The sequence below is a fragment of the Furipterus horrens genome, unplaced genomic scaffold (assembly GCF_987537825.1).
Source record: "Furipterus horrens unplaced genomic scaffold, mFurHor1.1.pri manual_scaffold_17, whole genome shotgun sequence".
In the NCBI taxonomy this organism is placed as follows: domain Eukaryota; kingdom Metazoa; phylum Chordata; class Mammalia; order Chiroptera; family Furipteridae; genus Furipterus; species Furipterus horrens.
In genome coordinates this window covers 58,165,823-58,180,427 of record NW_028327187.1, presented here as the reverse complement: position 1 = coordinate 58,180,427, position 14,605 = coordinate 58,165,823, and the positions used below count along the sequence as shown (strand labels likewise).

Below are 14,605 nucleotides of genomic sequence, written 5' to 3'. Positions count from 1 at the left end.
AAAATACCTGCTGTCAGTTTTAAAGAGTATTTTTGTATTCCTGGTTAGATGAGAGAGTTGTTAGTGTTCATGTTTAATCTCTATTGGTTGTTGAATTTTATTGTATGCATTTTTTCTCCAGAATCTTTGTGATAATCACTCTATTCTTACTCCTTTATCTAATTAATGTATTAAATTACATTATGGATCTCTTAATGTTAAACCAACATTGCAAGTTTGGGATAAACACAACTTAGTCATGCTGTATTATCTGCTGTAGCCAATGCTGCATTTAGTTTGCTATTATCTTATTTCTACTTATTTTACATTTCAATTACTATTTAAAACTGACAGTAATTATGTCTCCTCATGCATAGTCAAGAATATATCTTCAATAGAAGGTCATTTCTGCCTAGAACTCACCCATATAAATATTCAAAGTATTAGCCTGTCTTATCTTTTACATATTTGGTATAAGTGCAGACATGATATGATGTCACCAACATTCAAAAGTGGCTTGTTTGTGCCTTCTAATTTTCTTGACCCACTATGCCAGAGGTTTATTTTACTATACTTTGAAAGCACTAACATCTAGCACTTTTTCAACTCTTTCATATCTGTTATCAATTTCATTATGTTTTGCTCCTTTTATTATTTTCCATGACAATATGGAAAGACATGAGATTACTTTTATTAAGTATATGACAAATAAACAATCTCTCCACCTACCACCAAATTCTCCTTGAAACTTTTCTCCTTGAATAGCATGGATATAGAAATATGCAAAGCATTCATTTACTTGGAAAAGACATGTGGCTTACCAGTCCTGGGGATTTAAATCAAGCCCATCATGTCTATTCAATCCCAGTGTTGGAATGAATATCAGGTGCTTAAGGGAGATGGAATTGCAGCATTGAAGTAAAGGAGTTTCTATTGTAAGTATATAAGAACTATGGTGTAAAAAAATAGCATAAATGTAGAAAAAAAGTAGGAGTAGAAAGAGCATGGACTTTATTGAATATGGTATCTCTGAGCTTCAGCTCCATGATGTTGTTGTCAGTGGTGCTGTTTGCCAAGTGTTTCCATTTTTTCCAGTTTCAGGCACTTGGTAGAAATGCACTTCTTGACTGCCTTTTTATGAGTTGGGTGGTCTATGTGACTAGTTCAGGAAAATGTTTCGTTAATGATGTGTTATTTCTGTGCGAGAGCATATGGCTCTTGGTTTAAATCCCTCCAGGCCTCCTGGCTCAGTGACTGACAATTTCTTAAATGGTGGATTTTCTGTCAGTTTGGGTCTCCAAGTTATTCCAATAAGAGTTGCTCAGAACCCCAACATCCACAATCCTCTGATAGATGTACATCTGCCATAGACTTGTAGTATGAGTGAAGAATAAGCCATTAATATTTTGGGATTGTCTAATACCACAGTGCTTTGCATAAAATAGAAACTAAAAAAATGCCAGCTATAATTATTAAATAATAATAGCTGGTTTTGAAAAGTTGGAAAATTGTTAGAAAATGAGAGATCCTGCATCTTCCTACTTTTACAGATCAGTTGTATCTTGTTCTAAGAGTGAGGCACTGTATTTTTTGCCATATATATATATATATATATATATATATAGAGAGAGAGAGAGAGAGAGAGAGAGAGAGAGAGAGAGATTCTTAATGACTTGCATTTATGCACTAATTTCTTGCCATCATGATATCAGAAACATACTTACAATTTGGGGGTATGTAAAAAATGAACAAGTGGAAAGATTAAGCATGAGAGTCTGACTAATGAAATAAAATGAGTTAAGGAGAAATAAGTACTTTCTTAATGAGAAGCATAGATTATACATATTAATAAATATACATTACATTGTTCTAGGTAAACATAAGGTACAAAATATTAATGTGTTAGAAGAGAATTAGTTTGAGCAACGTGTCCTAAAATGTTTTCCAAAACACAGTAGTACCACAAATGGTCTGTGGAAAAATGTTTCATTCCCATATAAGTTGAGGAAACGACCTGCTTTAGACTGAATGTTTATGCTTCAACCTAACCCCTAACTTGATATCTGAAGATGTGGCCTTTAGGAAGTGATAAGTCACAGGGGAGGTGTCCTTATGTATGGAATTAGTATCATTATAAAAGAGACCCAGAGAGCCCCCTTGCCCTTTCTGCCATGTGAGGACACGGAAGAAGATAGACATTTGTGAACCAGGAAATGGGCTCTCACCAGACACTGACCCTGCCAGTGCCTTGATTTAGGACTTCTCAGCCTCCAGAACTGTTAGAAATAACCTTCTGCTGTTCATAAGCCACCTAGTCCATGGTGTCCTGTTATAGCAGCCTGAACCAGCTAACACACTACCCCTCTCTTTGAGATTCAAGTTGTATATTGCATGTTATCTTAAAATACACTACAATATGAAAATTCTTTTTACCTTCATTTCTGTATGTCCCATATTCCTTTAATGAAAGATCGCATTTTTGTTGTTGCTGCCTATCGGACATATTGTCTCATTCAACAAACCTGGAAGTGCTGAAATGAGAGGAAAAAAAGTGGATAAAAGATAATAGCAAAAGTAATAATATTCTTTAACCATCCATCAAACAATATTTAAATTACCCATAAATGTAAACAGTTCTTTATTTCCTGAATTGTACTCACTCCATAGTATCTACATGATTTTTATGAAACATATCCCTTATAATTTTACTTAACATGTTTTTCTTAAATAAATTCACTATTGTTTTCCACATGAAAAAAAAGCAGGGAGTTTTCAAGGAGTCTAAGAAGTAATTGTTAGAAAATCAAAAGCTAAGAGTATTCAGTTGAACTAGTTTAAACCATTTAGGGATCCCAAGAACAAAGAGATTGAGGCATCCCACCCATCACACATTTTATTTTTATTTTATTAATTAATTAATTTAAAAAATAATTTATTTGTTAGTTTATTTATTTTATTTTTAGAGAGAGGGGAAAGGAGAAAGAGATGGAGAAAAACATCACTGTGTGGTTGTCTCTCACTCGCGCCCCCAACTGGGGACCTGACGTGCAACCTAGTGATGTGCCCTGACTGGGAATCAAATCAGCGACACTTGGTTCGCAGGCCGACACTCAATCCACTGAGCCACAGCAGCCAGGGTTCCATCAAGCATTTTAAAGAAACTGCTGAACCCTGCCCAGGTGGCTCAGTTGTTTGGACCATCCTGCCATACACTGCAGCATGGAACAGTACACCAAAAGACTGGGTTTGATCCCAGTCAGGGCACATATGTAGGCTGTGGGGTTCAATCGCTGGTTGGAGCAATGGGAGAGGAAACTGATTGATGCTTCCCTCTCCTATTGTTTCCTCTCCCTGTCCTCTCCGTCCTCCCTTTCTCTTTCTCTAAAATCAATAAACATATCCTCAGGTGAGGATTTAAAAATAATAATACGGAAAGAAACTACTGAGCAGCAAGGTAAATGTAATAAATTAATTATGAATCTGCACATGATGCTCCTTTCACTTTTATTGGAAAAAATAAGATTCCTTTTAAAAATTATTCCTCTCTCATCTCTCTCTCCACAGAAGCAAATAAGGGACGGACATTAAAATCAGATTTGGAATTGTGTATACAAATTGGCACCTAAGAGGTCACTAGTGTCCTTAATAACACACGGTCAGAGGTGCAGAGTAGGCCAGCACACTGCACAGTGAATATGGCAGGGTGATAAGAGTAGGACTTTGATGTGGGGAGGGGGAAGAGAAAGGGCAAGGGGGTCTTACCGGTTTTTTTGAGCCTGGGCACTGAGAGAAGCCCACAAAATCCTGCCGCACCGCCCTCTTCTGCTGCCAATTCTCTGAGAAAACTTGTACTACAGACTCCCAATACTGTTACCCGAATGGCGCCCCTCCTACCGAGTACCACCCACCACTCACCGACGCAGTATATAAATGGGTGGAAAGGTTAGGGTCCGAGCCAGTCTCGTCAAAATTCCCTGAGTCAGAGCACGGACCACCGTTTTAACGGTTTTCTGAACCTACCGGTCAGACTCCTCAGAGAGCCAAGCCGAGCTACATTTGAGGAGTTACCACACACTTAAATGGCGGACGTGACTCTAAGGGGTAATATTACTGCAAGACCCATGTAACACACAGCTGTGGAGCCCTGCCTGACTTCCAAGACCTTTCATGACCGGGGCCACAAGATGGAAAGATCCCAGTTTTAAGAGCCTTCAATTCTCGTGAGACTTAGAGAACCGAATCTCGTGTGATCATAGTGCTATTATAGCATTGTACGAGATCGTAGCGTGCTACGTGATCACAGCGTGTTACGTGACCATAGGATATACAGGATCCACAGTGATTGGTTAGTGGCAGTGGTCACATGACTGCAGGGGCTTTGCCTGTCAAGTGATAGTAGGTGCCATGAAGCTGGTGACTTAAGCATCGGCAGAGTCTCGTAGCCCACAATCTTTATGTGACCGAGATGGCTGATCCTGACGTGTGACCGTAGCGGCATTCATGACCATAGTATCCACGCAACCCTAAGAAGCGCTCATTTATGTAATTTTGAGGGCTGAGGCTCCCACATGCCGTTAGCTAGTAAGGGCCATATGACAGGAAGAATACAAATGGTGGTCAGGGGTTTTAGGAGTCCATGATGTTCTAGTGACTTGAAGAGCTAGATCTACCTCATGACCGTAGCGTCAACAGGCCTAGAAAGATCACGTGAGTTCAGATGCTGACATGACCAGTAGTTCTAGGCTTCCACATAGTATAATGTCCACATGATGGCAGCATCCACGTGACCACAGCTTTAGAAACTCACAATGCTCACTAGCTGGGTCAACTTCAGACAGAAGGGTACAATGACAGTAGGATTCTCTTGATCTGACTATTACAGACCATTCTCTTCATGATACCAGGCGATCTAGGATTGCCCACATTCCTCGGTTCCCTAGTGATGGTCATTTCTCTGGGTGACCTTCCTCAGTAAACAACTTGGGCTTCACCTTCCCTTACTTCTTCTCTAGTGTGCAAATTTTATGTGTCTTTTCTGATATATTAAATTTAATATGTAAATTAATACATAACAATAAATCATAACCATTGTCACATTGTAGGGATTACTTCAAAAGACTAAGCTATGGGCAACGAACGATAAGCATTTGTATTAATCATCTTAAGCACAAATTTTAAAAATTTACTCACCTTCAATGTCAATGAATATCTTTACATGTGGGTGGTAAATGTTTCTAACATTCAGATTAAGCAAATATCCACAGTGTTTTATGTTAAATGTTCTGTTTTAAAAAATATTTTATGCAAGGGAAATAGCATTAAACCTAAACTTGCATCAAAGAAAAAAGACTTAAGTTTTAGGTACAGGTAAGTGTTGACTTTATTTCATGTGAGTCTGAAGAAAATATATTTCTGGGTACTTTTTCTGATTTATGCTGTTTCAAAGCTCTAAGTTTTTTATTTCAGCTCTTTCTCAAATACTAAGTTAGGGTAGAGTTTCCATTTACTGTGTCTGTGTTTTTCTGATGTGTTTACATGATACAGGTCTTGACTTCCAAGGTGTTATTCTTTTCTTTATTTTACTCTGCTGTCATAATATTGCCTAGCATCAGCTTTCTCTGGATTCTTCCCCCATCCCCTTCCCCACAATGTGTTTTGTTCAAGTTGATTTTTGAAACTAGCATTTTGTTGTTGTTGTTGTTCTGGAGGAAACTATATGCTTGATTGTCTGAAATCCCCAAGGGCTTAGTTCACCAGAGCACTCTGATCTGTTGTTGATTTTATGCAGCTTTTCTACTTACCTATAATTCAGAACTTGGTAACTTTGCCCAATGTTTCAGTTACTTTCAAACCTATCTAACCAGTCTGATCAAGAAGTAATAATATTTCAGATTAGAGTGGTGGCAATGACGATGGAAAGAATTGGGAATTAAGAGCAATATTTTGGTGAGATGATCAAAGGGAATTGCTTATGGTCTAATGTAGGAATGAAGAGGTGCTCAAATGATGTTTGGTTTGAGAAATTGGATGAAGATTTTACAGAAATGGAAAAAAATTGGGAGATGTATGATTAGTAATGGCATAAGCAGGCACTCTGGTTGACTATATTGAGTTTGAAGTACCTAAAAGATAGCCACGTGGATATATCAAAGAAATAGTCTTTGACTTGAGAGAAAATAATCTGTTTAGATGTCATTTTCTTTGGGGAGCCTTTCCTGAATGCCCACTTCCCATCCCTTTAGGCTTGTTACCCTTGCTCTCCACAGCACCCATCATCACTCCTATTGTAGTCTTTATTAAATTCACATTGCAATTTCCTGTTTATTGGTCCATTTTCTCTGTGACTGTAAGCTGTTTGTTGAATAGAACCTATGTTCTCACGTTTTTCTTAGGTTCTTTCCTGCTCAATGCTGACAGTCATTTCTTATTATTTGCATGGCAAGGTAGTCAATTCATTTTTTTCTATAGTTCCAATTATTGAAAATCATTTTCCAAATTCAGCGAGATTTGCCTTCATCTATCTTTTTTTCAGTTGAGGATATACCTATGAAGCTATATGTTATTAATTTACTTGTCTGAATACCGACTTTATAATTTGCTTTAGAGCATATATGATCTTGTCTGGATGAGCATACTACTCTCTCAAACCAAGCATGTAATAAAAATCCCAACACTGTTTCCACATGTAATATCTTAAACTATGTCTCCTCAAATATGTTTTTGTATTGTCTTCCATAGTCAAATGCAGGATTTAGTATTTATATTAATTAAGTTTCATCTTACTAGATTCAGCACATAACTCCGGAAGTGGAGTTCATTTTGGATCCTGCATACATGCATATATATTTTTTTATATATTTCATATATATATATAAAGATCTCTTGACTTACACTCTTACCTCCAAGTGCTCAGATACAGAAGTTGGGAGCAAAGCAACTGTGCCAAAGTCAGGTGACAGGTCCTTCTCCCCAGCTTCAAACAGAAAACAACACTTTCTGGTTAACAGAAAATGTATTTTATGGTGGCATAACACAAAGTTGATTTTTGGTCAACATTTTTTGTCCTGTAATTTCTAAAAACCACTCTCTAGAGCAATTCACTGGTGACCCTCTCAATAACGTAGTCAACACCACACCCTTATCCCTCCTCCAATGTGCCATACCACCCAATTTAAATGATTTTAATGTTTAAAATTTGCATGATTTACCCAGTATTGGTTAAAATTGTGTGGCTAATTTTAATGAATTATTGATCTATTTAAGTTATTTTGAAAAGACCACAGTAATTTGGTATCTTAATTAATAGTCTTATGATATATAGTTTTGAATTCCCATGCCCAGATTTAAACACAAAATGGACTTCTGCAAAAGAATTTATCGGTTCTAAAAATGCTCACATTATTTTGTGAAAAAATCTTGCCTTCTTGTCATGTCCAGAAAAGAGAAATGGCCATTTTTGTGGCTAACTGACAGTCTTATTTGCTTGATTCTGGTTCTTCTTTCCCCTTTTCCCCAGTATACCAAATGTGTTAGAAACAGGGAAAGTGGTATTATAGCACCAAATAATCTTGTACCAACGGGACTGTGGAATAAAAGTTAATTTGGGGACCATATAAATCTCTTTTGGATTATTCATTCAACCAGGTATAAATCCGACCAATCATAATATGCTTCAGCTCATATTTACCATTTTATTCAAATCTTGAGAAAAACCAACTATTAAGTGACTTGCCTAAGTACAGATACATCACCATCTAAATTTACTTACTTTTTGATAGGATAAACACATCAAAGGAGTGCTATATCCTATTTTCTCCTATTCCTAATGATCTCATATTGAATTCTCATGGTATTTCCACAAGGTCATATAGAAGCGATGGTACTACTGAGACCAGAATCATGAGATTTGTATTCCCAGGTTATCACTCCTTCTATACTATAGTGATGCTCAAATGCTTACAGGAGGTGCTTATCATAAAAAAGGGAGCACTAGAGTAGAAAATAATCAAGATTAAACAATTTAAAGGTAATGCACCCTCATTGTTCACTACCACTTATAAATTCTTCTCTCTTCAGCTTTAAATATATAGTCAGTCATATTTCTCTAACTTAAAACTGAGCTCAAGTCTTAATATCAGCTTCTACTCAGCAAGACATGGAAGAAATAAAATTATTACAACTTTATAACGTGATCTCCCCAGAGGTGCAAACTGTTTATTTCCCCTCTCACTCTCAAAGTAAAATAAAATAGTCTTTGGTTGGGAAATGATCATTTACATAAAACAATATGTAGAAAACACTTTAATATAATATAAACATTTCCAGAATATACACTGATTTTGTATCAGTACTTTTAAAACTATATATCATCTAAGATTATTATTGACTGTTTCATTTTCCACTTTCAGCACTATAAAGTACAAAAATACACTGCAAATTAGATTTAACAAAAAAAAATCAGTCTAAATCTTTTCATACATTTTTCTTGGAGAAAATCAAGAAACATAAAGACACAATGACAATAAAACACCACTAATACTAACTCAAAACCAAACAAAGAATGGACTCTGTAATGCCTGGTAATTCTTTCACTTAAAAGAAATTATCTACCATGGGAAAATAATTTACTATCACGAAAATTTGATGGATAGAAATAAAGATAACTTCATTAAGGGAAATTACATTGTATGTACATGTGATTTCTCTTTCTTTTTTTTAAAAAAAATGGAGAAAAATAACTTGACAAAAAGTCATATTGAATACTTTTACATCACTTGGCTCTTTTTAGAGGTTCCAGTCACTGTTCACTTAGGAAATGCAAGTAACATGAATTTCATGAAACCAAACTCTTCAACTTATTTCTGTAATTCAGCCTTAAGGTAACAAAACTAAAAAGTTCAAAATCCAAGAGTAGATTCATCCCAAAGAATGACTCTTCTGTCTTTTCTTCAACAAGTTTCCTTTTCTCTTTTGTTCTTACCTTCTTATGTTATTTCTTAGAGACTAGATTTAAACTTGTTTATTCTTTTGTTTTATTTTATTTCCATTAAAAATAATAACAAGCTTTCCTGAACTGACATAGACTGTATCCACCTCTCTTCTTCTTCATTTAATGCTCTTTTGTCTAAGTCAATTTTCTTAACTGACTTCTTCAATTCATCTTTGGGTAATCAATATTAAAATTTCAAAACCTTAGAAGAGACTCGCCCCAAAGCATTTACTTTTCTGTCTTTTCTTCAACAGGTTTCTTTTTGTCTTATGTTCTTGTGTTATGTTCTTTCTCAAAGTCTAGGTTTAGGCTTGCTTGTTTCTTCTTTTAATTTAATTTCAATTCTTACACAAAAAAGCTTTCCTGAACCGACATTGATTACATAAACGTCTTTTTCTTCACTGAATGTTTATCTAAATTCATATTCTTATGTCTTCAATGCATCTTCGGGTAAATAAAACTTGAAGTTCAAAATCCAAGAATGGACTCATCCCAAAGCATTTCCTCTTCCGTCTTTTCTTCAACAGATTTCTTTTTATCTTTCCTGTGCTTACGCTCTTCTTTCAAAGATGTTATACCACGGCTTTTTTTCTTTTTTCGCTGCTTAAGCTTTCCTGAACTGACACTGACTTTATCTCCTTCTCTTTTCTTCTGTCGGATGTTCTTGTCCTTGTTTAGCTCCATACCCCGATCACTCTTTTTCCTTTTATGCTTGGACTGCTCTTTCTCTGGCTTTTCTTCACCTTCCTCCAGGTGCCTTCTTCTCTTCTGATGTCTCCGTTTATTACCTGCTTGAGGGTCACTGGTATTTTTTTCTGTAGAGAGGTGCTTGTAAACCTCAGATTCTACACTGTGTAAGGCAGAGTTATTTTCTTGCTGACTAAGGCTTAGGGGTACTGGTTTTTCTGGGAAATAATCTCTGGTAGGTTGACAATAGATCATAAAGTCTAGTTTCTGTTTGTTGTCATGAGCTGGTAAGCAATGAGGTAACTGATTTTCCACTGCTTGTGAAATATTGTATGATTCTGGGAAGGTATGGAAAGTCTCAAATGGGGTTATTTGCTCAGACATCCTATATCTAGGTCTGAAATCAACAATTTCTCTGTACTTATGGGTTTCCATAGAGCTATCATGTATCTTTCTGAAAGAAGTCTTTGGATGTAGTCCTCTGGCTTTCTGCACTTTGATGTAATCTTCAAGTTCATCTTGGAAAGAATCATATGTTCTCTTTGAATAAGCTGGTAACCAATGATGTAACTGGCTTTCCACTGGTGAAATATTGTATTGTCGTTGGTAGGTATGGGAAGTCTGAACTGAAAATCTTTGCTCATATATTCTTTGTCTGGGTCCAGAATCAATTTCTCTGTACCCATGTGTTTCCATAGAGTTCTCTCTTATCTTTCTGAAACAAGTCTTTGGATGTAATCCCCTGGCTTTCTGCACTTTGATGTAATCTTCCAGTTCATCTTGGAAAGAGTCATATGTCTTCCTTGAATAAGCAGGTAAGTAATGAGGTAATTGGTTTTCCACTGTTTGTGAAATTTTATATGATTCTGGGTATGTCCAGAAAGTCTCACATGGGTGTCTTTGTTCATACATTCTATGTCTGGACCTAGACTCAACAACTTTTCTGTACCCATGGGTTTCCAAAGAACTCTCTTCCACCTTTCTGAAACAAGTCTGAGGCTTTTGTTCTCTGGCTTTATGCACTTTGATGTGATCTGCACTTTTATCTTGATAAGAGTCTTTTATCTTCTTTGAGTTCTTCACTAGATTAACTATAATGGATTCTCTGCAAAGAAGACATTAGAAAATTGTTGTTACTCAATTATCTTATCTGAGCATTTTCTTTGCTTTCAAAAAGATTAGTCTAAAAAACAAAAACAAAAAAAGCCCAAATTTAAAAAACCTACCTCAATATAAAAGCTATAAATAATGACTTTTGATGTCAAAGAGAAGTAGGAAGGATAGTCAGAAATCTCCCAGGTATTTTACAGTATTTTACACATAGTATTTCACACATAAAAACATTTTCAGGCCTGGGAAGAAACAGACATACCTGATACTGTTGTAGTACTTAAAATGTAAGACATGTTGGATGTGTGGGAAAGGACCAATAATATTTAATGCCCTGAAGATGGTCTCATCTGAATGTCACATTGTTTTAAAAGTTTTGATTAGTCAGTTCTTTGCATAGATCTTTTAAATGTGATAGCTATTTATTCTGGAACCCTGAAATTTTTAGAAGTCTAAATTAAGGTTAATTTGGTGTGTTAGACAATTTAGCTCCTAAGTATTCAGACTCAGTCATATAAATCTTTTCTACTAGAGTTAAATCATGTAATACTATGATTTGATTTTAAAAGCAACAAACCAATATAATATACAATAACTAAGTGCCCTCTGTCCTGCTACTTGACTTATCCAGCCCCTACAATTGTCCACTCAATCCTCTCCTTCTTAAAATAATAGAATGGAATAAACATTTACTGAGCTCCTACTATGTTCCAGGCCAGGCGCCTTACACATGTTTTTATATTTCATCATAACCATTTTATATCAGAGCTGTACAAAGTTACATATTTGATAGAGAGATAGATCTGGTATTCCAATCCAATTCCAACACAAGACCTTTGTTATTAACCACTATATTTCACTGGAAAGATGATGATCAGATCCCTGATCCCTGAAATTAAGCCAACCTACCAGGGTTTATTTTAATGTGTATGGTTAACCAGTGAATGAGCCTTTAATGATCTCTCCAAAGAAGGACAGCACTGTCTGGTAAGGAGGAGTACCAGTTAGCCAGCTCTGCCAGTATATTATCATAGTTAGAGGATTTCCTGGGGGATGTTACTAGCATGCAATATATTACAAATACCACAAAACATACACAGGATTAACTCATAGGGAAATGATTGCCTAGAAAATTTGTAAAATACATGCAAGAGTACTTGGAAAAAGCCTGGCCTTTGGTATCACAGGAGCATTTTGGCAAAAAATACTTACTTAATTTGATGTTCACTTCCTTGCATATGTGACCGGAACATTTCTAATGATGTAAAGGTGATACTACAAATATGACAAGCGTAGGTTCTTGTACTAAATGCTGAAAAAGCAGAGTTCAAGTTAAGAAAGTCAGTATGGATACACTTATAATCACACAGTTAGACAGAAATTTACTAGACATCATCTACTTGAATTTTCCCAAGTTAAAGATAAGGCCCAGAGAGGTCAAGTGACTTGGTCAAAGTCACAGAGACAGTAATAGAGATATCCTCTCAGAGCCCACATCTCTTAATTTAAAGCCCAGAATTCTTTACATGATACCACACTGTTTCTCTAGCCTTGGCCTCTTCTCTAAGAATCTTCTATCTGCCTGTTTATTGTCTCTATGTGGGAGTGTAGCAGGCACTTTAAATTTAGGATGCCCAATGAACTTTTGCATCTAAACCCCTCAATCAACCTCTTTTTGTTTGACCCTAATTCTTTTTACATCCAATCAAAACCTGAAACATCCCAAAAGATTAAAGACACAAAAAAGCAAATTTTCATTCTCTTACCTGAAATCCTTGCAGTATATTAGTTTACCAAAAGTAATCCCACAGACAGATTTTAGAAAGGAGAGAGGTTTAGTGAGACCCATTCTCAGGACAAAAGCTGAAAGCAAAATTCTAAAACAAAACTACTGTTTACCACTTTAAAAGAGTCAAGAGCTACAGAATAGGTACATTAGCTACATTGTGCTTCCTAGGTAAAATTTGAAACAGGATAAATTCATTTTGATTTTCTTAATCTCATCATATTTCCACTTTCTTTTCAGTCAGAAGAAGCAAATTAATAAATTTCATAGGTTAAATACAAAAAAAAAATACCCTAAAAAAAGAGGCAATAAATTGGGCCAAGCAAGGTCATCTTTGAAATCAAGCAGCAACTTAATTTCTAAAGGATACTCAAATGATCATTACCAAGTGTATTGACATTTCCCAAGCAAAGATTATTCATAGAAACAGGAGACTATATTATTGTCAAGGGGGAAGAAAGATGCTGACTTTGAAGAACATGAAGACTCTGCTCACTCCTGACATATACTCTATGTATGGTAGGCCCAGGAGAACTCATCAGGTTATGCCAAAGTTTTAATGAATGATTCCCCCAAACTATCTTCTCTCCCTGTGCTCTGATTTGGTGCTCACAAAGTCACTTTCTGATTATAAATTTGATTTCCCATATTCTTTTTTTTAAAATGTGTTTTATTGATTATAATGTTACATTTGTCCCAATTTCCCTTCCCTCTGCTCCCCTCCACCCGGTGGCCCACCTCCCTCCAGTTGTCCCCCCCTTTTAGACCATGTCCATTAGTTGTGCATATAGTTCTTCTCAACCTCTGTCTATTCCATTCCCTCCTACCATGATCCTTAATTCCTATATCATCTCCCTCCCTCTCCCCATTCCCCCTCCCTGTTGACCTCCCCCCAATATGTTCCCCATACCTACAGTTCTTTTTCCACTCTTGTTGCCTGTTTAGTTTCCCTTTGTTTCAATTCCCTAGCTTCTGTTGTTGTTTCTTATGATGCAGTTTTCATTTTAGATTTCATAGTTTTGATCCTCCTTATTCTAAACCAGTCCCTTTAACATCTCATATAACAGTGGTTTGGATCTAATGAACTCTTTCAGTTTTGTTTTGTCCTGGAAACACTTTCTCTGCCCTTCTATTCTGAATGACAATTTTGCTGGATAGAGTATTCATGGTTGTAGGTTTTGGTTTTTCATTACTTTGAATATTTCTTGCCAGTCCCTTCTTGCCTGCAGGGTCTCCCTTGAGAAGTCAGCTGAGAGTCTAATTGGGACCCCTTTGTACATGATTCTTTTCTTCTCTCTTGCTGCTTTTAAGATTCTCTCTTTATCTTTAATTTTTGACATTTTGATTATAATGTGTCTTGGAGTGGTTCTCCCTGGGTCCAGTTTTTCTGGAACTCTCTGTGCTTCCTGGACCTGTAAGTCTATTTCCTTCCCCAAGTTTGGGAAGTTCTGCTTTATTATATTTTCACTTAATTTTTCAATTTCTAGTTCATCTTCTTCGCCCTCTGGCAAACCAATGATTCTTATGTTGGGCCTTTTATAGCTGTCCCAGAGGTTTCTGATCCTCTCATCCTTGCTTCCCGTTTCCTCTCTCTGCACTGGTTGACTGTTTGTTCCTTCTCTATGTTCTGGTTTGTTGATATGAACTCTGGATTTTTTTCCTCACCATCTGTCTCGTATGTGGTTTTGTTCTTTTCAGTATGAGTGTTTTTCGATTCTTTCTCATCTTTTTCCAGATCTTTTGTTAATTCTGTAAGCCACCTGATAACAATGGCTCTGAACTGAGCCTCTGACAGGTTTCTTATCTGTTCATCTGTCAGATTCTTCATCTGTTGCCTGGTGAGCTGCGCCACCAGGATTTCTATAGTTGTCTGCCTCATTTTGACAGATGCGTTTTGTTTTCTTGGGCCGGCTATAGGGTGTAGTGCCTCTGTACTCGTCACGACCCAGTGACCGGCGCCGTTCCACAACCTATTTCGCAGCCCTGTGGCGCTTTGTGTGGGGGCAGGGGTCCAAGATGGATTCACACAGTTATTCCACTAGGAGACCGGGATC

The 14,605-nt window shown here is 36.5% G+C and overlaps 1 protein-coding gene across 2 annotated transcripts in view; it reads right to left on the bottom strand.

Moving 5' to 3' along the window:
* Window positions 1-9,310: 9,310 nt before the first annotated feature.
* ZMAT1 (zinc finger matrin-type 1) overlaps window positions 9,311-14,605 on the bottom strand; it is a 53,882-nt gene continuing 48,587 nt past the window's right edge. For both annotated transcript variants that reach the window (XM_090265316.1, XM_090265317.1), the window contains 2 exons: window positions 11,978-12,077; window positions 9,311-10,760 (listed from right to left, as the gene is read on the bottom strand). In XM_090265316.1, the coding sequence (XP_090121442.1) occupies window positions 9,437-10,760; window positions 11,978-12,077 (1,424 nt within the window). In that variant the 3' untranslated portion in view covers window positions 9,311-9,436. The remainder of the gene's footprint in view (window positions 10,761-11,977; window positions 12,078-14,605) is intronic.